We start from the raw sequence: 25,589 nt of genomic DNA, 5'->3' as shown, positions 1-25,589 counted from the left end.
GCTTGGAGATAGCAAGCACTGGGCTGACAAGAAGAACCACGTGCAATACTTGCACAAGGTAAAGACGCGTATGCGGATTGTGGGAACAGTGTCTGTCCAAGACAACAAAACTCTCAATAGCTTCTTTTACACTGGACAATTACAGTTTTATACTTTCAATTACCTATCATTTTATACATAATTTTCATCTTTCAACTTTGAAGGTGGAAATTTCCAGGAGAGGAAAAAAAAAATCTATGAAATTACTGTATAATAAACTGGCAGACAAAGGACCTGAGATTGCCTAGGACGGCAGGGTACTTAATCATAATTTCTTGCATAAACTAATAAAGTTGAACATTTGAATAACCCAGATACGTTATTCTTTAACTCTGGAAAGTACATCACAGGAAAGCCCATCATCCCATTGATACTCTTTGTTGCCGAAGGACGGAAAAGTTTAAGCTGAGTAAATTCAGTGGAATAAGTGGTTGTCTATATTTTCAGATGCAAGTGTTCACTATTACTTCAGATCAGATAGCCAGGACAAAAAGCACTCAGAATAAGATTTTTTTAGAATCTGTTATTGTGCCTCATATCACACCACAAAGTAACTCTAAAGCAGGAATAGAAAATAATCCCAAACTCTAAGATCATATGAAGTCTATTAATACCAATTATCATCTCTGCTTAATAATTTCTTGCTAGGTCCACTTGGGATTCTCATCTGCTATGGAAAAGTTCATGTGAAACATCCCCTATCACTATCACCATGTACCCTGATATCTCAAAGCATATCTTGTGGGCAAAATGCCCTTTCTGTACTCCAGAAAGCATCAGCTTTAACAATCACATAATGGATGTTTATTAGGAATGAGTTACAGTTGCAAAAGGATGCCTTAACTTTACTATATCCTAACCTGAACACTTGATCCTTCAGTCTTAAGAACTAAACAAAATCTAGTATGTACATCAACATGCATTTTATTACAAGCTTCTTTTAACTATTTTTGGCCCCGAAGTGACATCTGTTTTCATACCATGATTCAGATATTCAGTTGACAGCAGGAGGCTGGCAGACAGGAAGAGCTCAATAATAAATTACTTTTAACAAGAAACAACAAGCAAATCTGTAGAGCAGGGAAGGAATGACCCCAGACACAACAATTAGTTAAGAGGAGATGCAATTACTGGTGAAAGTCTCTTTCAGGAGACAGCCAGAAACGAGTATGTGACAGAAGAGATGGATGATACAGGATGAGCAAGATGAAGGCCAGAGCATTACTAGGAGAGATTCCACTCTAACACAAACTGTTTATCAAATAACTGTTTAAATCCTGCTTTCTGCAACAATCCAGAGAAGTAGAGCATTCAAGAGCTAGCACATCAGTCCCATGACGCTGATGCTACAATTGCTGCACGCACTTTGCAGAATTCTTTTTTTCAGACTAGGAATTGAGCACAGACACAGGAGAACCCTGCAATTAAGTTAACTCTGTCTGCAGAAAACACCTCAGAAAGATTCCCTGAGTTACCAGATGCTACAGAAAAGTAGTTAGTTCTGCTTCCAGTAGCTACTACTTTATTACCCAGGCTGAGTAAATGGAAGAGATTAACATGGATGAGAGCCAACTTTGCAACAAAACTAGGTTCCAAAATAACACACTAAAACTATACCAATTACATCAATACAATTGACAGGCATGCATTTGCTACTCATTTGCTACTCTAATCCAGTTTCTCCTCTCACAGCACAGGTAGCTGTTGGAATACAACCATTTCTGGAATTCTACCTTAACAAATTAAAGCTCGTAAGTGTAAATTGTTAGCTAAAGCCCTTTTTCATATTAGATCTTCAGAATAATTTCTCCTTGCTCTTTTCCAAGCTCATCGTATCCTCCATAAAATAAAACCCAGAATTACTCTTGACATCGATCAGAAGTAAAAACAACCTTAATATAGAAACATGACTGCACAAACACTAGAGCTGAACAAGCAAACCCACAATATGTATGAAGATAACCAGTTTTTGATCATTTATATACATTCATGAGAGGTCCCTCAGCACTAATCTATTTCAGGCTACAATGAGAAACTCCACACCCATCAGCAGGTAGCTTTCATACTTTTTGAGGAGACGTAGGTAGGTCACTCCCATCCAAGGAATACCGAGCAGGATGAGTTCAGAATATTTTACTCTAATAAGTTTTTCTGTTTATTTTTAAACAAAGCATCCTTCAGTTAAAAAGAGACTCTGAACTTCTTATGTGAGAGTTTTTACTTTCCTGCTCTGACTGCTGTTGGGAAAAAGGTCCTTTAGGGAGTCCTGAATAAAGTAAATATCCACTGGCCTATCCAGTCCTTCTCCTCTATGCACATAATCAGCCTACAGCCTGTCCTATTTCAGCTGTAGTGCAGTTGATGCTGTTCAACAGCATCTCACTAAGATTTGCTCTTACACATCACAAGAGCAGTATTATTAAGCCAATGCTAGACAGAACTAGTGGCCCACCAATAAGAAGTTGCACTGATCCTAGAGAATCCAGCCAGATATATGAAGACGTTTTAAACCAAAAAGATGACCAGCACTTCTTTCTGCGACAATAACATGATGTCTAATACTGCCCATGCTAATTATGTACAAAATAGTTTATATACATTCTTTGTATATAATGCATATAATGAAAAAAATTGTCCTTCAGTTGACAATACCATTTCATTTAAAAATCATATCATCAGACTAAACTCCGCATATTTCGTTACGGTACTACTGGGACAATAAATCTTTCTAGTACCATTTTTTCAATTTAACCCTCTTGATTAGAATCCAAATTAAACGAACGCCTTCTGTTCTTTCACATTCTCATTTGTATAACCTTTGAGGAGAGTGACAAACAAAAATTCATTTCAGCATACCGAATGGCATTCGGTGCACACACTGAGCCTCATTTTTCAGCTCTTTTTATTAAGCTCTCTGTTTCACGAAAACTGCAGCATGATTTGACGCACAAGATAGTTAGCAACTGTTGATGGATACAGAAACTGGAAAGCTAGCAAGAGCAAATACTCAAAAGTAGAGGCAATCAGGAAAGCAGTTCCAAAACAAGTTTCAAATCTCTCATTTAACTCACAATTTTAGGTTATCAGTGGAGAGACTTTGGCAAAAGGTCATCAGTTACAGTGTGGCTTAATGAACCACTTAATGAAATTTATCAAGATTTCAAATAAGTTTCTCAACTCCTGAGCGCTTAGGACTTGCCATCCGACAAAAAAGTGAACACTGTCAGATGTCATTTTACTCCCCCACCCCCAATACTAGCACAAATACAACTACAGCAACTAGTGCAAAAATTTAGGTCATAAAATATGTACTGCAACTAAGCTGCTGCATTTCCATCTGCATCTCACTTTTCTATGATTCTTCTTCTATAGGCTTCCTCATATAGAAGCAATCTGGACAGTAAGTTTTGGTCTGACATTCACACTCTCAATTTTACTTACATCTTACCTTCTGAATACAGCACTCTACATCCTTTCCACTTGGCTTTAAAATTAGACATAGAACTAGGTTTTCATTAAGTCTGAAAGGCTAGTAAAGCAACTGCTTCCTTTCAAAATTCACATACTACTTTAAACTGGTCACAGGTTTGCTATTTGGCATTATCTTTTGACAGATCCCTGAACTGCTCTCACCCACCCAGCCTGAGTACCCACATACAAAGCCTTAGTTTTAAAGCTAAATGAATTAAGAGACAAAGCAAAACAGAAGCTTGAAAGCCAGGGAAAAAAAATATTTAAAAATTACCAAACTTTCCAAAGAACTCAGAAAACACTGCAATAAGATAACCCAAGACACAGAGATATTCAGCCTACTCAAGTGTCTCCAAATAACACTATGTTACACTGTTAAAACTGCAAAGGTATTTCAAAACTAAGTTGGTTTTTTTTTTTTAACTAGACATCCTTTTCAGATATGTAAATTTATAAGATGTTTAAAATAGCTTTTAAAATGGCTTAACTATTAGTGATTCAGCAGGTTTTAGGATCTCCTATTTGACAGTAACAAGCTTTACGTAAAAAAATAAATACTTAAGTCAGTAACTTTCTAACTCTCCATGAGCATAAAATGAAGGCCTCACTAAAAACAGTTAAACAGGGTGAGGAAAAAAAGCTACAAGTTAGCAACAAACCTCTTGCACCAAATATTCCTATTTAACGTTCAAGATTCACAAAGGCGCAAGTATTTCATTGCAATTCAAACTCTGTCTGGACTCCTAAAAAAAAAAAAAAGCTTAAAGAATCCAATTGTTAAGAGCTTCCTTTTCTCACGCACAGAAAGCTTAAAATAAAAGGTGTTACTTTTTCAGACCAGTCCCACAACTGTAGACAGCATGCTAGTAACCAAGAAGCTGGCTTATTAACACACTGGCTTAGAATTTCTTTTCACAGAATGACTCAGCCTACTATTTTCAAAGTTTTCCTTGAATATTTGTCCCATATTTTACAATAGCAGTCACCAACTACGGAAAAACATATCCCATAAATTCTTAGCCACTTTACAATACTGAGCATAGTGATTAGCTATGCGTCCACATTTGCATCCACTAATCTAATCCCTTCTGAAAATGAAAGCTCAAGATACTCAATATAGATCTTTCAGAGGTAAGCAAATGCTTTGTGCAAGTTCGAGAAAAAACATTCATGCTTCTCCACTGCACCATTTAGTGCTTCCAAGATAGAAAAACTTGCCAGGAGTTCCCCTATCAAGAACACCACACTCCGTTAAAACTGCAGCTCTTAATAGGACAGCGAAGAACAACGTAAGAGGGCAGCCACATAAGGAAAATTTAGTTTACAGCTGTCTGCTTTAAACAGATGTATGCATGTCCATAAGGAGTAGAAGCTTTAGTTGAAAAAGCTTTCCATCACTGCTCGCACCTTGCTCTTAAAGTCTATATTTGGTATCGCAGACATATTCGAGGAGAATGAGTGCTTTACAGGGAGGAGGAGGAGGAGGAAGAGGGGATGCCATGAAGGTTGCCTTCCCCTCAGTGCCAGGGACTCTGGCTTACTGGAACTGCAGATGAAAAGCACGCACCGCCGAAGCGGCCGCGGCCCGGCAGGCGCAGGCATGTGCTGCCATCGGCTATGAGGCGGCGTGCGAGTCGGGCTGCAGCCACAGCCCGGGCTGCAGCCACCGGGACAAAAGCACCGCAGAGGGATCGGGCCGGGAGGGGAGGGGAAGGGAAGGGAAGGGAAGGTTGCGACCCGCCCCGCAAGGACACGGCCAGCGCGGGCGGCGGCACCGCGGCCGGCCCGGGCACGGCGCAACCCCCTCCCCGCGGCGGGCTCCTCGTCGGGGATACCCCGCTCCCTTCCCTCTGCCCAGAGCCCGCTGGGCGTGTGGGTGTCCACCGACCCGCCCCCCGGGCCCCCCTCTCCTTGAATTTTTACCTTCATCTTCGAGCTCTAGTTTCTCCAGCATCCCTTCGGAGGCGGCCGGGAGCTGAGAGGGAGCCGGAGCCGCTGCCGCCGCCGCCGCCGCCTGCGGGAGGGAAGAGAGGAGAAGGAGATGAGCATCCAGGCGCGGACTCACCGGCCCCGCGGCGGCATCGGAACAGCCCGGCGCGGCGGAGGGGAGTGGCGGCGCTGAGGGGGCGGCTGGCGCGGTTCCCGCCGAGCGCTGAGGAGAGAGGGAAGGCGGGACGGGCGCTGCGGCCGGGCGGCGGCGGCGGCTGCCCCCTCGGCCTCCCACACGCGCACGTCTCGGTGTGGGCTGCCTCTCACACCCCCCACCACCACACACACACCACACACACTGAGGGGGGAGGAACCGGGACTCGCCCTTCCTCCCCCCTTCGCGGCGGCTGCGCCCAGCCCATTAACCCTGCGGCCCCCGGGCTCCCCGCCGCCGTGCCCCCCGGAGGCGCCGCCTCTCCCCCGCACGGAGGCAGCGGCCGTTGGCGGCCGTGAGGCCCGCGGGGAGGCCGGACGCCCTTTCGCAGAACAGCGCTTCCCGCCACACCTCGCCGCCGCCTCTCCCCCGGCCCCCCCCCCCCCTCCGGTGGAGGGATTGGTACGTTCCGTTTTGCTGCAGTCGAGCCCGTTGGTTAGCAGCGGGAGGGGACGGTAACTACCACTTCCGCGCGCAAAAGGGAGGGGTGGAGGGAGAGGATTACTGCCCCAAGAGCTCTGCCAGGCCACCCGCCTTTCGCAGCCCGCTCTGCAGGCTCGGCTGTTCGCCTGGCTGCTTCGGAGTAGAGCCGTGCAAGAGGAGGCGGAGGGGAGGAAAGCCCTCCTCCCCCCCTCGCGAGACGGGGTTGGTATGGTCCCGCGCGTTCACCTGCAAGGCAGCAGCGGGGAAGCCGGCAGTTCCACTGCCCTCCGGGGTGTGTGTGTGTGTGTGGGGGGGGGGGGGGGTGTTGAGGGGGTTTCCCCCGTGTGTGACAGGGAGCTCCCGCACTGGGCCAAGCCGCCATGCCGAGGTACCCGCTCCGGGAACAGACGCGCTCGTTTCCATTTAAAACGCTCGAGAAGTTACAATTCAAGATTAGCCCGAATGTCGGCATCTTCTGTGTAAGTCGCGCGGCTCCATCAAAGCTGGCCGCTAACCCTCGGAGCAGCCGCCTGAGGAGGAGGGAGGCGGCCTTGCGGCTGAGCGCCCTCCTCATGACGTGCTGCAGCTCAGCCAGAAGTTAGGGGGGACTTGACCCAGGGATTAGTGAGTGAAATTCTAGTTTACATTATGCAGCAGATCAGACAAGGTGATCCTACTTCAAAAATCACTCTTGAAGAAGCAAAAAAAAAAAAAAAAAAAAAAAAAAGTGACTGCCCCGCCATTGCCGTCGCTACAGGCAGTAATGACAGTTTCGGAGCTGTTCTCGACCGCACTGGGTGTGAGGTGGCCTGCCTCTCTGAGCTTGCCCTCCAGCACCTGAGCACATAATGCTGACAGCCGAAACCACTTGCTGTTAACAGTGGCTGAAGGATGGAGTTTGCTCCGTGGGAGGCAAGAATAGGATTTATTGCACCCAGCTTTACAAGTCTGCATCTGAGCTTCTAAGCCAGGCTACAGCAGAATCAATGGAAATAAGGAAATATTTGGAACAGATTCATCATTTAGATTGTGGTAAGCTATAGCTAGGCTTCCTTAACTATAACGAATAGGTCCCCACTGACTGTTTAGGAAGCCCAGCAGGACCAGTTCACACATGGATGCTGTAGAGGTGGATAAACAGATTCTTTCTTTGGCAATGGCAGCAGATCTTGTGAGCAGACATGCATGCATGGTGCTCCAAAGGAGTCACAGGAGCCATTAGAGAACATTTAAAATCTATTGGTCCCTAAGGAAACGTTCAAGCTTCAAAAGTTCAGCAAGTCCTTCAAGGAGGGAAGGTTGAATAGATCTAGGATAGCACAGTAATGTGCATATAACATAGGAAAGTATGAAAGATAATTAGAACTAAAGCTATGATAGGAAGAGAGCGCCTAAAATTATGGGAAAACAGAAAGCTGTCTGTCATTTCTCAAGTCCAGAGACGTTTCAAGCAAGGAAGCTGACCACTAGTGACAGCTTCTTTTTCCCAAGCTGCCTCTTTCTAGGAACACTTTTAAGGATAGACGAAGTTAACAATATCCAGTTTTTCTTTACTGTAAAGGTCCTTTGGAAAGAAAATCCTGAAATACTCCATTCCTGGTGGTATTTTTAAGACTGCTAGGATTCAATAAATACTCTCAACTGACCAGCCACAGAAGATACCAAAGCAGTTCATATTAATTTATAATATTTTCAGCCTACTAATTAAAATGCTTTGGAAGCTTTTAATTATCTCTGGGAGGTATCTTTAAAAACTCTAAATAATTTATCTTTCTTATCATGTACCTTGATACTGATAAGAGTTTTTAACCTCTTTTGCTAACCAAGAGAAGAATAAGATGACATATTTGATTGGAAATAACTGTCATGATTTTGTTTCTTTTCTTAAAACAACAAGTATTTACTCCCCATAATTATTTAGTAAGCACCAGCCATGAGGAAGTACAACTCCAAGGTTGTTTGCAGCTGGAAGTGACACTGAGTTTTCAAAGGTGCGCGTTTCATTTCACCTGCTACAAAACACGGATATGTTTACAATAAGTAAGTAAGTCAGTTAAGCCTATTTCATGCAATGAGGTACACTGCACTGTGAACCTCCGAGTTTACTGCAAGATCAGGGGTTTACAGTGGCAGTATCTACATTCAGACCAAGAGTACTATGAGAAACTCAGGATAATATAAAGGCAGTAATTTAATATGTAACAGAGATTTGTAATGGAAACATTATAGCTATGTTGTAACATCCACACTGCTCAAAAAACCCCAAAGGAAATAGAGAACAAAAGGCTGAAACTCCATCCTTCACTCTGCCTGCAGCCTCACAATTTGTTTAAACCAATTTTGGAACAAGCTGCTGGTCATGGCGTTCATTTTGCTCCTTGCTTTGCATTCTAGCTCCTTGTGGTTTGTAGGCAACACAGTGAATCAGAACAGGAAACTGATGCAGCTGAAAAACAAAGGGACTAAAAGAAAAGATTGTTTTTTATCCAGATCAGTTCCTGATCCAACTCACTGTGCAGTTGTATCAGCTAGCACCTGCACAAGGAGCACCAAGGGCAGGAGTGACAGTGGGACCACACCTTCTGGAAACAACCCACTCTTAAGTCAGCTTAAATCAATGGTGAAAGCACCGTCTTGTTCATTATGAACTACTACAGCATTAGACAAATTAGCAGATATTTTTAACAGTCCCAGGTATTACCTCTTTCTACAAACCCTGCCTGCCATTTTACAACAGGATTACTGGTTAAAGATAGGGAAAAGATCTGTCCTTCAAAGGACCTATATTTCCCACCAAGATGATATTATATATTGTAACATTTCAATATCTGTTTATTGTGACTATTAGTTCTACTGCCACAGGAGGTTTCTACTTACTATGACTAAGGGATTTGTCTAGATCATGGTTTAAATGTTCGCTATCAGAGTGTGTCAGGTAACCCATTTTAACTGTTTGAGATACCCAATGTGACAAGACAGTATATACTTCATATATTAAATACTGCTAAGCAAAATAAATTTTATATATAAAAGTTTAGACGAGAAATATATGCAAAACCAAAACTGCCTCAATATATTTCTTCTTTGTCAGGTTTCAGTTCGTTTTTTACAAGGACATTACTTATGCCAAAAACCATAGACCTACAACATAACGCTAATACAGAAGCTTAATACAGCAGTGCCAGCAACCTTTGTAGAGGCAAAGTAAAACAACTCAAGGTTGATACAACAGCAAAAGTCATAAAAAGGTGGATGTAAACAAAAGAAGTTTTAGGACTTCTGGGGAGGCGAGAACATAATTTTTAATAGGTAACTGCTTACTTTGTCTCTGACTGTTTTCTTTAGCTTGCTAGGGTAAAGGGAGTGACTAATAATCTGCAGAAGTAAAATCAGCCCTGTAAATTGTATATGCACTTATAATGAATATGTTAAAACCTATTTGATAATCTAGAAGTCCTTTTAGTCCTATGTCCTATTGAAGGAATCCCATTATTTCCATAAGAACACACTAAGTATTTAAATTGTTGGGACGGTTCAGGGTTGTGAACAACAATTAACATCAGCAGAAAGTTATTTTTTATGTAGTTTCCTGCCATCTTTTCTCCCTGAATTAGCAGGAATGCATCCGTTGGGATAGGGATCTATCAGTGGCAGTCATCAGACCAGCTATATCAAAATGCTTTGAACGACACCTACTGTGTAGCTTTTCATATTGAATGAGTTACCATAGGCTGCTGCTTTTGCAACCAGTGGAGAAACAAACATTTCTAGGACATCATTCACATGGTCTATTATAGACAACTACTTAGGATAAAATGATTTGCAGTCACTGTACTGACGAGATGTCTACATCTCCATTCGGTCAGGTTCATTCTGCTTAGCATAACTATCTGTAAGGGAAGGTTTGGGGAGGGAGCCAAGAAACTATAAACTACTCGGTGTAACTTTGATTCCAAGATGAATAAGAACAAATACACCCATTTTAAGTAGTTAGAGGAAAGAAAAATCATCAGTAACAGCCAACATGTATAAACAATGCCAAGCCAATCTGTCACTTTGATAACAGGTCAGAAGTCTTGTGGTAAGCAGATGCAGCAGGAGTTAACAGGACTTTTGACACTATCTTGCATGACACTCATGCAAGCAAGCCAGATGATAGTCTAGATGAAACGACTGCTAAAGGTCACAACAATATTCACAAGGAAGGTAATAAGATTTCTTTATCTAACTGGAAGGGTTTAAGAGAGGGTTCCACAGAGGTCTGTGTTCTATCTAATATTATTTAGTGTTTTCACTGATGATTTGATGAAGGAATAATGAATAACCTGATTGTATTTTCAAATGGCTCAATGGTGAGAGATGCTGCTCTTTTAGGGATAGCCTTAGAACTTAAAATGATCTTGAGAATTGCTGCAATGCTTTGAAAAACAGGATGCACTTTGATAAGAGTAAGTAGAGCGCGTTACACAATAATCAAATGCAAAAATAAAATGGGAAAGGATTGGCTTGCAGCAGTCATGCAAGCAAAAGACCTGAGAATGAAACACAATGTCAGATTCTTAGAAAAAAAATCACACTGTCTACAAATGTGTTATAGGTAAGACACGGAGAATCTGTTCTACTCATTCCCTGGTTAGATGCCAGCTGGGATACTGCATTCAGTTTTGGGCATTGAACTCAAGAATGAACCAAGAGAATCCAAAGAAAAGCAACAACAATGAACTAGGAGTTCAGAAAACATGACCTGTAAATAAGGACTTGAAAACCTCCCAGTTTCTTAGTCTAGAAAAAAAAAAAAAAAAAAGAGGACTGAAGGAAAATGTAATAAGTCTCCAAATACCATGTTTTTGCAAGAAGGAAAGTGATAAACTATCTTCTGGGTCCACTGGTTATGGGATAAGAAGTTATCTACTTAGCCTTTAGCAAGGAAGTCTTAGGTTGGACTTTGGGAGAACTTTCTGAACATAACAGCAGTGAAGTACCAGCACTCTTTGCTGAAAAAAACTGTAAAATCTCTGTCATGGGAGGTTTTTAGCAACAGATTAAAAAAAAAATAAAATTGGGAATTATTTACATATAGTTGATTGTGTTGTGGGGGAAAATGAATTTTTAATGTCCTTTCCAGACTTACTTTCTTATGTTTCTATTTTTGTCCAAACTTTAGAAAAATATATTTAGTCTTAGTATGATAATTCAATGAGAAGTCTTTATATGTATGTTTTGTACAAAAGCCAGTTTACTAACAATCTAATACAAATGTAAATTTGCTTTGCCTTCCCCCCCAAACAAGTAGCCTTAATTCTAAATTAGAAAAATTCTAAAGCAAATATTGTTTGAGTAATAATAAAGATTATGTATTCATCTTTGATGACTGGCTAGGAGTAGAAAGAGCAACCTAAGAAAAGAAATGCTGCTGCAAATGACAAGTCTGTGTGGAACAGCTTACTCAAGTATTGCAACAATAATTTATTTAGAAATAGGCATTTCCAGGTAAATTCAAGGCTGCCTTTCTCAAAGCTTTTCCTGACTTTTCTACTCTTCCTTTCACTCTGATTAATGAAGGCTTAATACCGATATGCTAGGGGTGCCATCTGCACAGCTCATAGTTCAGCAGTAAAACTGAATGCCCTTTGAAGTACTTCAGAAGAAAAAAAAGCTACTTACCTTATAAAACCTAATGGATTGAAGAGCAACAAGAAGGAATTCCCATCTAAATGCAAATCAAGGCAAACCCATTTTGAATGCAAGAGTAAACTACAAATGGTGATTTTCCCACCATTTGCTAGTGCTCCTTATTACAATTACAGTTCTATACAACTCAAGTAGTTAACAGCTCTTCTTCTGATGAGCTGTCAATGAACAACTTAGAAATTTTCTAAATGTATGTCATAGATATGCTTATTCTGTTGCAATCTGTTTGTGCAAAATTAATTTAAAACACTTACTGCTTATTTTTGGTTTAATTTAGTCTGGTTCATGAAGTGGAAAAAGACAGAAGTTATTCGAAAAAAAGGTTTCATCTGCTGGTTAAACTGTAAATTAAACTCCTACTTGTTTTCTGCCAGAGTGTGATAACTGATACCAGTGATATCACTAGAACACTAGAATCAGTGAGGCTGAGATTAGGGTCCCATCTCGGATCCCTTCTGTATTTAAAAATGCTAACTGCATGGTGAAAAGGCTGACTGTGGGGTGGCAGTCTATGAGTCTATTAGGTGGTTAGAGAACATGGTCAGTCCCAGTGAAGAGCTCTGGGCCTGGTTCCGATACAAAGTTCTCCTTACCTCGAAAAGCTCAGAGTGAACAGAGCAGCTGTCCAGGAATTGTAGTTTCTACCATTTAAATGGATAATATAAATGGAACAGCAATCAAATTTAGCCAAATCCTAAGGAAAACAAAACAAAAAAAGGAATATAGGAGTGCATTCGGCACTAGGAAAGATGACGAAATGGACAACTTGCATTTGTACTAAATCTTCACTGCAGTTACAGTACTGAGTGTTGAAATCTGTTTACCCTGAAGACATGTGAACTGAATGTGCAGAGTGATTTCACATTTTTAGTGGAGAGCCCTTCCTAAATATATCTGTGTGGAAATGAATTTGCAGTTTAATCCCAGTAAGTTCTGTCACTGACTTAATTGAGAAACAGGATAGATTTACAAAACCTCCTTTGATCTAACACCAGAAACAAAGAACCTATCTTACACATGAAGAGTGTCCTGCAGCACCTCGCTTTAAGGAAAAAAAAATGGTACCAGTGACAGTAGAGTTAAGCACTTCTAAAAAATAAACTTCAAAGGAAGTAAAAGACCAAGGAATTGTCTAGATCTCCAGCTAAATTCTTACAGAGAAGTCAAGGCAGAAGTGGAGAAGAGGCAGGATTTGTTTACGTAACCTCTAATCTCTAGCTGTGTGTCTGATCCTGTATCACTCTGCAACTCAGATAAGGCAGAGTTTTGAGTCAAGAATATCAGAGGCATTCTCTGCATAAGCCTTTGTGGCCAATATTCATTCCTCAGATTACTCATGTAGAATATAGGTGGAGTCTGAATCAGTATTATCAGCGTGACACGTTATTCATCAAACAGCCCAACAATTTAAATTCTGCCCTCTTGAACACAAAGTTCAGAAAAGTTAAGTACTTGTGAGGAACTAACCTGAGCTTGTAAAGAAGACTGATGTTACAAGCGTGCTACCAGATTCTGCAAACACAGGGATGCTACTTAGTTTTAATCCATTCCAGAGTTTTTAAGTGTTCTTGTCTTAAATGTTTGTTATCGTATATGCTCAAAAAGATATACTTTAGCTGTTTTCACACATATGCTTGAGTGCTCCTTAGTCTCTTTGAAATAGGATGTACCTCTTATCAAACTGAGGGCCACGGTTAAGGGCAAGGGGAAATTATTGCCAGAGAGCGCTGCTGTAATCAGGTGATAAGCATGATGACAGTAGATATTTTGTTATGACAAACATTTTTAAAAGCCCTAAAGAACAGATGGTAGAAAACAGGTAAGCATCCACTAATTTAAAGTGAATGGAAAAGAAGAGTAAGTCTGAGCCCATATTTTCATGGGTCTTCATTCACTGTCATTGAATACAGAATTATTTGTGTTAGTTAAAGTTAAGCACTTACTTACTTAAGTACTTTAGCTGGATTGAGGCCAGAGTACTGATGAGTAATCTGCAGAAGAGAGGCCACTGAGAATAACAAATTTAAAAAAAAAATACTCAGAGCCAAATCTGATTTAAATAAACACATTTACTATACACCATTTCGCTTTCTTCATTTTAGTGTTGTATTTCAAAGCCTCGGTCATGGATAGTGACTTCACTGTGCAAACACTTACTACACCAGCTTTCAATGATGGTATTTCTTAAACTTAAAATGAAACACCTTTTCCCTAACAAAGCCTGAAGTTAATTGCTACTTCAGGCTTCAGTAAACTATGCAAAATTCTAGTAACCTATTAGTAGCCTACCACTAAGATGTAATTTTCATGATCATCAGCAGTTTTGAAAGGCTGGAAGCAGATCTATTGAGCCTAGATGTTAGCAGGATGATGCAGGTCAGAATTACAAGGGTGATTTACTGAAAAATAGAGACAACCTTCAGCTCAGAGCTGAATCACTCACAATCTCAACAAAACTTCTTCAAGAAATTTACATAGACCTGGACTGAACAAATAATTCACTCTGTGGCATGAACAGCACTAAGGAGCAGGTAACTGCAAGCTAAACATGGAGCAAATGAGCTGCGCTATAGATGGCCACTTTCTGCAGAGCTTATCATGACTGAGGATCTCAATACTCTATAGGACTCCAGAAGGAGTATTTGAAAGCCATATCAAAGAGGCAGGCAAAGATAATGAAGTATTTTTCAGTGCAGTTCTAGGAGGACTTTAAACACCTAAGAAAGACTTCCTCATAGCACTTGGGCCTTGTGTGTTTACATTAGATTTCAAGCCTACCCCACAGCTGACAAACTCCAGGCATGAGTGCCATCAGTGGCCCCATTAAAACTTGTGAAGTCTATTATATCAAGGTAACTACTATTATGCGTAGACAAACCAATATATTAATAAACTTCCTTCAACACAGAGCCTATGGTTGACCTGTAATCTCCAAATTAATTTTTGACAAAAAGCTGGTTTTCAGATGGCACTGAATCTGTGTAGCTTGAGGAACCTAACCCTCTTCCTGAATTACTTCCAGATCTACTGCTGATCACTCCAGGCCTAATTTTTGTGCACTGCTTCTTTTTTATCATTACGCACAAAGGAAATCTGCAATGACAGCAACATGCAATGGATACTTCCTTCTGTCATGCATGCTTTCCCTTTTGACAGCCTCTTAACTATATCCTTCCATCATTTCAGGTACGCTACAGGTGAAACCAGATCGTCCTCTGTACTGGTTCTGTGGTTTGACACCATCTGGAAGGACTGAAGCAAGGACTGTGTTAAGAAAGAAGCATATCAAGTGTCTGAGCTAAATGTTTTATGACTATGAACAATATCATAAAGAGACATGGAAATACTGGTAAGGCTTTTCCCTGTATTCCAGGAGCTAGAATTTAAAAAAATCCAAATTAGTTCCATGCTAAGGACCAGGGATACACGTCCAGCAAGCCTGCCGCCATGCTCATGTTACTGCAGAGCTTGTGGAGGTGTGGATACAAAAGCATATTCACAGGCAGTGGATACTTATAGCGTGGATATGGCAAACACTAGGTTCATAAGCACGTAAGCTTAGATGCAGATTCAGTCTGTAGTTAAATGTCTGCAAAGAGCTGAAATTATTTCTTGACATGCTGCCCTAGGGCTCAGAAGAGCATCCTACTTTACAGTGATCTTTTGTGTAAATCTTGATGTGCTCTGAAAACATGATAGGTTTCTATACACAATTACAGTCTGCAGTGTAAAAGCTTGTTGCTACAAACTTTAAATACAACATATGCTATCTGTGGTTAACTTATCTGAAGCCAGTTGCAGCTCCTGTTCTAAAAATATCTGAGTTCAGTAGAACTTTTATGTATTTATCATCATAACATCGCTTTGACTTAGAGTAGTATAACCCCATTTTTTTATAAATGGGAAACTGAGGCACTGGGAGACCAAGTGACTTAGAGTTGCAGGAGTGATCTCTGCTAGGGCAGATGGTGGCAGCCAGCTCTCTCTGATCTCCAAAGCATTCCCAGCTACTGGCACTATATTATTCTCCTTTTTAAATTCTTGCTTTCCTTAATGACTTTGCAACTGAAACGCTCTTTGAATTCTAAGATTTCTTCTCTAAAACAGCGACAGCTAAATGCTTGAGGCCATGAGAAAAAGAAGGAAGGTTGAGGAAGGCATCCTTTTCTTCAAAATATAACCTCTATACCTGTAAAATCTTGGATGGTGGAAGAAACTACTTGGTCACCAGTTCGTATTATGTCCTTCTGTACCATAGCCATGCTTGGTGGCATCTTGCTGTCTTTTTCTGAAGACATATTCCAGGAAAGAAAGTTGTGCACTCTCCGTGGAAACTATTCCTCACAGTGCTCCCTAAGAAATCAGCTTTGGCAGCATCCTGTCCTTGTGTGCAAGAGGTCTGTTGGGATGTACTCTTATGCAGTCATTATCAGCATGCTTAAGGGAAAGGGGTAGGAGAGGAATCTTTTGTCTTCTTTCATAAGCCATGTCTTCATCAATAGCTGTTTCCATTTATGTAAGGAGCTGGATCCTGAGGTAGTACACGCCACGAATGTTTCCAAGTAAATACAATCCCAACACCCAAAGCTTGAAAGGCCAAACACACAACAGCAGGCAGATAGCGATCTTGCACCTGCTGCTCTCCCTGCCACTCAGTGATTAGCTATTTTCGATTGTCGCCAGGAGCTCTCTTCTGATTCCCAAGCTCTTTCCCTCACTTAGTCTTTTCTGAACCTTTAATGTTTTACCCAACTCTTTTTTCCATCTTCTGTCTGTCCATCAGCTTCCTTTCTCATCTTCAGTACTTCTGCTAGTCATTTGTGTTTTAATAGACAATAAAAATTGTACAAAAAGACCCTGATCCAGCAATGTGACTTGGCATGCACATAGCTTTAAGTGCTGTAGTACTGTTGACTCCAGCAGGACTACCAATATACTTAAAATTAAGCACACATTAAAGTGCTTTCCTGGATCAAGGCCATCATCACACTGACATTAACCAAAACAAAACAGCACCTGAGATTCAGCAACATAAATACATAGCAACCTCAACCAAACTCAGTGCTGTAACCTTCAGGTTACCTTTCTTCAATGCCTTCTGTCATTGCTAGCTATGTTATGGCTACACTTAAAATCTATTTGGCAAGCATATACTGGAAGTAGTGCTTAGGAACGATCCTGTTTAAGCCAATGCTTTCTTATGGTTTTAGAATTTGCCTAGCCTGTTTTGCTAGATCAGGCTCTTGGACAATAAGGTCCTCAGGGCAAGAATCATGTTTATTTTTCTGCCTGAATCATATGTGCTCATATACCACAAAATAGCAATTAGTAACTTTTTGTTCTAAGGTACAAGGAAGAAGACTTTCTACATACTGCAGATGCCCTGGCTTGTGCAGTTATAAGTGAAAAGTATGACAGATAAAAATTTCAAAAGTCTAAGGTATTAACCTTATCACTGGCAATTTACTGTAGCCCTAAACATGCAAAAAGACTAAATTAAAACCTCCTCTCTTGAATTCTGCCCCCTCCTCCTCTTTTGGTGACATTCTGCCTCCGTTACCTTTTCTCTTTTATTCTCTGTTGATTACTTCACTGGTTTACACTTCAGCTTATAAGCCCCATATGGTAGGAGCCTTGTCCTTTGTTAATCATAAAATAAGATTATGCCTACCTTGGGCACTGTACAAATCATTATTGTCTTCCTACAAATGTCTTCCACATGGCCCCACCCTCAGTTCCAGCTGAGAGTGCTGTTGTGAACAAGCTCAAAGAATAAATATTTTGCATTCATTTCACTAGCACAATGGAAACATTTTTCCAAGCTGCTGCCAAGATGGTATCTAGTCCTCTTCTGAGTCAGCAGCCCATGCAGCTGACTTTCAAATGGCCAAACTTGCATGATTGTGATCTTAAAAGAAAAAAACACAGACACAAGCTGTATTTTTAGAGCTGTATTGCTCTCCTCATGCACAAGCAGGTAGTGACACTATAAAATATGAAAGCTGGAGGCAAGAAGCCGTACAGAAGCGAGTGTTGTTTGTGATGTCCCCTTTATTTCTCCAAACTTCCAACAGTTTATTTCATCCAGTCAGAGGAAGGGACTGGGGAACATTGTGAGGAAGTGAGAAAGGAGTATCACTGCTTTACGTAGTCCATTTCCTTTTGGTATCAGCCAGCTTTTTACATTCTTTGAAGCTCTGTTAGTCATTAAAGTCAGTGTATCTAAAAATACAATATAGACAAAACCAGGCTAAGAGAGATGAAGATGGCGAGGAATTCGTAGAGTTCCCTTCCATAAGCATTTTTTGCTTATTCTTAGCTGTATTTTCACTGTAGTCCGATACATAAGCAGGCATGGTGCAACAGAACAGGTTCAAAACTGTGCATCTTTCCTCCATTCTCATGGAAGGACCTTGGTCTCTAATCCCTACTGCTTTGTGAATAAACAGCCTAGATGGTAAATAATTTTTGTGTTCCAAAATTGCCCAGATGTAGCTGGTAAGAAATTGTCAGAGATCCTATATTAAGCTGCAGCTTTACATTAAATCAAAGAGTATGTATCTGGCTTCTAATCACTAATAGAGCTTACTCTTATGAGAAGTTCCAATCTTCTAGCAAAATAACAGGATGCTTATTAAATTAACAAGTCCAAAATTCAGAAATAAACTGTGCCATAAGAAATCAGTTCAATGGGTAAAACCAGGCTGTCAATCTTAAAGCACCCTCTTTATGTCATGTTACTTATTCAAAAGATATCTATTTATGTAGACACATGAGGCCAGATCCCTAGGTTTAGCCTTTTTATACCATGCATAGTGCAGGACTTACGGTGATAAAAGTAACTTAGCTTTAAGCCACTAACTCTGTCTTCAGGATGCTGGGGTCATGATTTTGGCCAATGTGTATCTTAAAAAAGACTCATAGATGCTCTAGTTTTAATTGCCTTAGCTACTTATAGCCTTATGAGAGCTGGCAAAGCAGCTGGGAATTGATTGGACTCAGCATTCTGGCTATTCATCTTTTCCACCTAGCCTTTCTCCTTTTGATCTAGGACTAGGAGGAACAGGAGTTGTAGGACTTTATGCCATTAAAATAAATTGTCCACTGAGTGAATCCATAGATAGTTGATCAAATTATCTCTGTGGCTGCAGAAAAAGCCACAAGCTGACACAGACACACATTTCCTTAGGGCAGAAAAAATCATCTTTATGCAGTACAATTTCTCTGCATCCTAAGATTGATTGCCACGAATCTGAACACTGCAAAACAAGAATACAAATACATTAGGAAACCAATGTTTCAGGAGGGCGTGACTGGACATTTTTTCTTCTAAACCAAATAAGTAGCTTTAAAAAAAGCAAATTAACCAGTAGAAAATGGATAGTAAGATTTTTGTTGCATATTTTAAATACTAAAAGGGAAGGAAAATACCAAATGTGATACAAAAGATATGACTAATAGGGAGAAGGTGAAGCGGGAAAACAGAATATTAATAAAATGGGAGCTGTAATTAAGAGAAGTAGTGTGGTATAGCTGAAGCTTTCTATTTTTGTGATGTTTAGTTCCAAATGAGTTTACTGGTTCATTTATTCTTTATGTCCCACTGAATCACACTACGGACTTTCTAACCATATTAAGTAATTCTCCTGTGAGCCTATATTCAATTCAGTGGAGCTACCGTGATGCTCTGTCAAAGGAGACTGAAATCAAATCAGGTGGGCTCAAAACATTTTCCCTTTAATATTGTATGTAATTGTTACATAGTTCATCAGTTATTCCTTTACTAGGTTTGCAACTATATTAGATACATGCCAACTGTTGGACAAATATATACCATTTTTACATTAAACACACTTTCATGTGGACAGCAACAGTTCCAGTAGAGAGAAATGTTTAAATAATGATAGCTTGTTACAGCCCATAGGATCTAGTAGAGAACAGATCTGTCTCCCAAAAGGAGTGCTGGTATTACGGCACTTAAAACTAGCCTGGACATAACAATGCTGCAAGAGCTTTCTTCACTGGTAAATGACAGCCTTTCTGGTTCATGTGATCAGTTTACTGTGGTCTAAATCAAAGCTGAATCACAGTGATGTCTTGGCACTCTAATATACTGCCTTAAACCACATGAATGCTGAAATAGGGAGTTCTTGTACATTTGCAGACTGGATTCCTTTTTTCCCAGCCTGTGCCTTTGTTTTTTTTTTTTTTTAAAGACAGCATCAGAATCAAAGAACACTTTTCTGTTCTCTTCATCAGATTTAAATCTCTTTAATCAGCCAGCTAGATTATGGAGCTCTGATAGGTGGCATGGCTTTTTGGAAAGAGCCAAACTGAAGGACCTGCTGCACATATCCTGGTTCCCAGGCTCCTTGCCAGCAGCAGGGTGTGATGTAATAGCCTTTCACGCTGAACAAGTTAACAGCCCTGGTTTTGAGTTTACTACATTTTGGCTAAGAAACAGCATGAATAGCCTTGCAGGGAAGTGCTACTGTTTAACAAGCAGGTAGCTGCAGAAACAATCTTATTTCCCTCTCTGTAGCTAGGACTGGAAGAAAGTCCCAGCTGTACATTACGTCTCTCCTTTTCCATATGCTGGAGCAGCAAGGACTGTGTAAAATGAATACAGACCGGACTCTTTCAGTCCCTCCCGAGTGCTATATCTGCAGTTTTAACAGGACTTGCTCACACAAGCTTAGAGTAAGTCTCAGACTACCTTTTGGCTGAGATGCCCTCTTTTTAAGAACGTTCTGGGAAATCACTTGGCTCAGAAGTTATTTGGAGAACAGTGGTTAACTACACAATCATATGGAAAGGGCCATTTGTAAGCATGATCTGGCTTTGTCACTTCTGAGCAGAGGAAGCCCCAACCCTGTTTTTCACCAAAAGAGAACTCAAAGGCAACTCCTCAGTTTGGAGCTAGCATCTTCTTTCTCTGGCTTGGACTCCTCTCATGCTGGGAAAGGGGAAACCCATAAAGGCCAGGAAATGATGTACCACAAAAATGCTTGTGTTTGCAGGAGACAGGCAATACTGCTGTTTTCACAGTGACTTATGCATCAGTAGAAGAAGAAAGGATGAAATGAAAAGAATACAACCACATTAAGCTCAACATACTACATTCCACTTTAAAATACGGGCAAAGCGGAAACAGGGCAAACATGTTCGTTACTGAATTTGCAACCTCTCTACATTCCTTTCACAGTTAGTAATGTCACATAAGAGAAGAGTTATCATTTACCACTTACTGCCTGAAGGTTACACAGTCCAAACAACACAAGGCCAAAGTACAGAGTCATGAACTATACTATGAAAAATCAAATTGCTCCTTCCCCATTTAATGCAGTGCACAATAATCTTTTGGTATAGCTTTGATCTCTTATCAGCTGAATTTCTCATTATAACCTTCTAACTCAACCACTAGGAACAGCTACACACCCAGAGGAAAACCTGTAAGAGCTGCTGCAATAGTGTGTCACAGCCTCATCACATCTAGCTTTCGGCACCCAACAAGTGCCTCAGTTAGAAATGCAACACCTGCAGTCACTCCCTTTGTAGTCAGCGCAAAAGGCTGAAGATCTGATTCATCCCCTGCAAATGCCTCCGTGTGGGATACGGAGACAACTAGAGCTACTATACTCCCAACTTAAGCAGCTCAGATAGGTTTCTAAAGTTAGGTGGGATAAATCCAGACCTTAGTGATTATCACAGACATCCATTTAGCATGAGGTTAATTGCTGAGGTTTGTATACTGTGTTGAGATGATACTCACTGAAGGAGGATCTCCCTCTGTCAGGAACTGTCTCCCACTTTTTATCCCCCTCACCAGAATCTAAGGCTTAAAAATCACATCAAAACATACACTGTTGCAAGTGCTACTAAAACATGAAAGGTTTTGATTACATCTGCTGGGAAATAAATATTTTTATTCTTTCCTCCATGCCTTCTCTCTTGCTGAACAGATTTAACCATTCTGCGCCACAGTCTCAGACATATAGAAAACAAGTACACAATCAGCTTCAAATGCAGTTAATTATAAAAATGGGCTAAGATTAGTTCCAAGTCCTGATACTGCACCTTCCTATAGTTATCTGCTGTTCTGTGGGTTTTTTTAATAATAATTCCGGGTCTGGGTCCAAGGGTTCCTCTTTGCTACTGCAATATATATAGCAATCGTGAATCATTTAGAATAGTCCTGGGATCTCACATATTATCATCACTAGTTAAACAATGTAATAAGTAAATGAGATTTAAGTTGACAGAACCCTGTAGGTAAGAGTCAACTTCTCGTTTCATAAGTCAACATAGAAGCTTCCCTGTCATTAAACTGATCATGTAACAGCATGGCCACTATGAAACCATTTATCATATAATTTATAGTGTGTTTTTAAGATACTTGGAATTGTTATGCCAAGAAATGGTGATCTAAGTAAACAAGAATTTGAGTTTGCCTTTTACAGATTTGTTTATGGCATGTGCATTATGAAAATGTATTTATTAACACACAGCTCAGAATAAATCTTTGAAATACAGTACTCAAATTAAGAATGTTGGTCTACTGCTGTCATATTTGTAAAGGAATGCTAGGTAAATAACTTACAGGGATCAAAAGACACAACAGTCCTGAGTGAACACCCACCAGCTTCAGATTCATGCCCTTCTGCAGAAACTTAGCCTTTCTCTTCTCTAGCAGTTTCTCCTACTAGAAGAGCATGGCAAATCTCTCTGTCTGGTTTCTGTCGAGAATTAAACATCCTCTGTTCCTCACAGATCTGTAGCTGCTGACATTTGTTCCCAAGTAAACCAAAAAACTAATGATTCACTAGCAGCCCTGCACACTCACTGTTCTCAGATATAAATGAGTACAGAGGGTACAAAACAAAGATAATCAGGTGCTATACATCCTATGTATTACTGTATCTTCTGAACAAGAAATATTTGAGTCAGACATACTGAGTTTCCATCCAGATTCTCTCTTGTACATATATACAAACACAACAGTTGATAAATATTTGCTGAGAATTCTGTTTCTTTATTCTGGCATCTTCTACTCAACTTCATATTTTCCAAATCAGCAAATAATTAAAAACAAAACAAACTTTTCAGTCTTTTAGTCAGTGGAATGTGCTAAGATTATGTTGTTTCCCCATTTCTATTCTAATAGGCACGAAAGACTCCTCTGTAGCTGCCTAACATGAATACATGCATATGCAAATAATATGGCTGATATTGACTGAAACGTACCAAAAATATTTTTGTGTCCTACAAGCCTTTGAGTTTCATAATTTATGTATCCCAAGACTACTACTTACATAGAAAGGCAGTGAGTTGGCTGGAGAAAAGTTACTGCTGGAGTTGCCTAACTATCAATGTAGGATTAATTTTATTTAATACTTTAATTATTTACTTTTGCATAGCAGCAGAACAGAAAGTCTGTATTTTGTAGGGAGAGTTTGGCTTGCTTAATCTAGAAAAACAAAGGTTGGCTACAGGTACAACAGGATGTAACAAACAATGAATGAAAATGGCTATTGATTATAAGAGCAAATGGTCATAACTTGTCCATGAAAAAAATCGGTTGAAAATCAGAGACTTCCTAACCTTTACAGAAAGGGTCCCCAAAATAGGGCATGTGTTTTACTGGATGTGTGTGAAAGACTTGAAAGTAGTATGTGAACACCGATCCAGTACCTAAACACTTTCAGCATAAGAACGGCTGCTGCTACTGTGGAGGTACCTAACACAAAAGCAAAAGGGTTTTGGGATTGCTATGTTAGCATATTCAGATCCTGGAACAGCTTTCCCATGGGCAAGTGGGAGGAAACTTCCCGCTTTTAAATAAATTACTAAGAACTGGAATGAAACAGAACTTGTAGTCGTTCAACAGGGAAACAGACCTCATGAACCTTTATGTCCTTTACAGGTCTAGATTTCTAGATACAGAAAATGTCAAAGATTTTATATTCTGAGGGAAAAAAATTAAGAAGAAAATCTGGGAAAGACACATGCAGGGTAATTAACTCTGGTGACAGATCACAGTCTGCTAGTTCCATGAGGCAGGGGAACAGTAAACAGAAAGATACAGTCAATGCAAAGGAATTAACACAGAAGAGAAAGAAGGAGCAAAAAAGCAGAGGAGAAAAGAAAAGAAAAGAAGACGACCGATGCCTCTGAGGCTTAGGCTGGCCGAGGGAGAGGGGAGGAGGCACAACGGCATGCAGCGCGGATGTTGCGGTGGGGAGTATCAGAGGTTGGAGTTCATGTATTCCCAGGAACTGCTGAGTTCATGCATTCCTAGGAGCTGAAGAAACCACTCTTATGAAGTCACCTCTACTACGTGGGGGGCTGGATAAATACCCCGGTAGTGCTGCCCTTCTTTCTCTACTCTCTGAGCTGGGGCAGGAGGTGTGATAGCAACTAGTGCCATTAGACACCAGCTGTCTCAGTCATCTCAAACTCCAGAGGCAGCTGGAACTCAGAACCCCTGCAGCTCATACTGTGAATTTCTTTTTGATGTGCTCTCCTTGGCTGCTAGTTCTCTCATCAGCTTTTCGTAAGGGAGATAAAAGACCATCCTAAATAAAATTTTATCCTTCTCTAAAGTGGCATCTCAGCAGTGTATGCTGGGATCCATAGCTACTGCAAAACTTGTTTGAGAATAGTGCAAAAATGAGTTCCTATTTGGGTAAATCCGAAGGGGAGCTACCACCTTTGGAGTCCTAGTGCCTTGTCAGCTGAATACTGGGAAAGCTGAGACAAGTCTGAAGTAAAAGGCCCATGACATTGTTCTCGTTCTGTTCCACAGTATGGACATACATGCTCTAGCCCACCAGTTGTAATACAAGAAACAGTTAACACACAACCCTGTACATTTCCCAGTGGAAAACTGGACACATGCTTTACTTACTGGTTTTGAGGTAGCACAGGGAGCTGGTGTCATGATAGGAGGCTTGGCTGCACTTTGAGATGGAGGCAAAGAAAATCTCTGCCCTGTGTCTGGAGGTGAAGAACAGTGAATCCGTGTTTCTAGTCTCTCAGGCTCATGCTTGTAGGATTCAAGAGGAAACGTGGGCTGCTTGGTCACTTGTGTTGGGGTAGATGGAGAAGAGGAGAGGCCGGAGGCTGTAGACAAGAATAATTACCAAAGATCAGTTCAGAAGAAAAGCAGACAGAAATCTCAGCTTTACAGTGAACCTGTATTTTTGCATCACATTTCCCCAGATTAAAAGTATGTATCTCACCTCCTCGTTTATCAAAGGGAATTGCTCTGCCTTGCCTTTAAAACTCTTTTAATCATTCAACTGGTTGAACAGTCTGATCCATTTACGGGGAGGCCAAGTGGCAAGACAAGAGTGCTGGAGATTCGTGTTGTATTAACCTCCTGTCTGATTGCTTATTTCTAAAATGATCCTCAGCACTGGTATTACTTTATTGTTATAATTTTAATACTCCTGTGAGTCTTGGGATTACCTCTATCTCATGGCAAATGGCTCAAGAGCTTTAATGGTTGCTTTTTCTTCTCTTTCATTATTTTAACAGTATCTCAGCCAGCAGTTAGAATAAAATTAGGAGCAGAGGTGAAACGAAACAGGGCATATTTCCCATGAGCCTCAGTCTGCTTTCTATAAGGCTCTTGGCAATGCCTTTATACAAACTAGAATTGTTTTCAGCAGCCCTTGAGGAGAAAGATTATTCATATCTTTTGCTGAAAATCAATATCAGCAGCAGATCATTTCTCTTGTGAGCATCCTGTTTTTATTTGACACGTGTTATCTACCCCAGCTGTATTTTTGGTTACGTTCTTAGGGCAGTTCTGAATTGT

General features: G+C 40.6%; 1 protein-coding gene and 1 long non-coding RNA gene across 7 annotated transcripts in view; one reads left to right on the top strand and one right to left on the bottom strand.

Moving 5' to 3' along the window:
- PRKAG2 (protein kinase AMP-activated non-catalytic subunit gamma 2) overlaps nucleotides 1-25,589 on the bottom strand; it is a 226,489-nt gene that overhangs the window by 51,280 nt on the left and 149,620 nt on the right. For all 6 annotated transcript variants that reach the window (XM_052807182.1, XM_052807173.1, XM_052807189.1 and 3 more), the window contains 2 exons: nucleotides 24,675-24,889; nucleotides 5,434-5,524 (listed from right to left, as the gene is read on the bottom strand). In XM_052807182.1, coding sequence (XP_052663142.1) covers nucleotides 5,434-5,524; nucleotides 24,675-24,889 — 306 coding nt within the window. The remainder of the gene's footprint in view (nucleotides 1-5,433; nucleotides 5,525-24,674; nucleotides 24,890-25,589) is intronic.
- LOC128150755 (uncharacterized) lies at nucleotides 6,420-15,292 on the top strand. The gene is made up of 3 exons (XR_008238164.1): nucleotides 6,420-6,555; nucleotides 6,734-7,108; nucleotides 14,954-15,292. It is a non-coding gene; the product is annotated as an uncharacterized LOC128150755 (long non-coding RNA).

Source organism: Harpia harpyja, chromosome 1 (assembly GCF_026419915.1).
Source record: "Harpia harpyja isolate bHarHar1 chromosome 1, bHarHar1 primary haplotype, whole genome shotgun sequence".
In the NCBI taxonomy this organism is placed as follows: Eukaryota; Metazoa; Chordata; class Aves; order Accipitriformes; family Accipitridae; genus Harpia; species Harpia harpyja.
The sequence above is the reverse complement of the archived record's forward strand: the minus strand, read 5'-3'. Positions and strand labels throughout refer to the sequence as shown.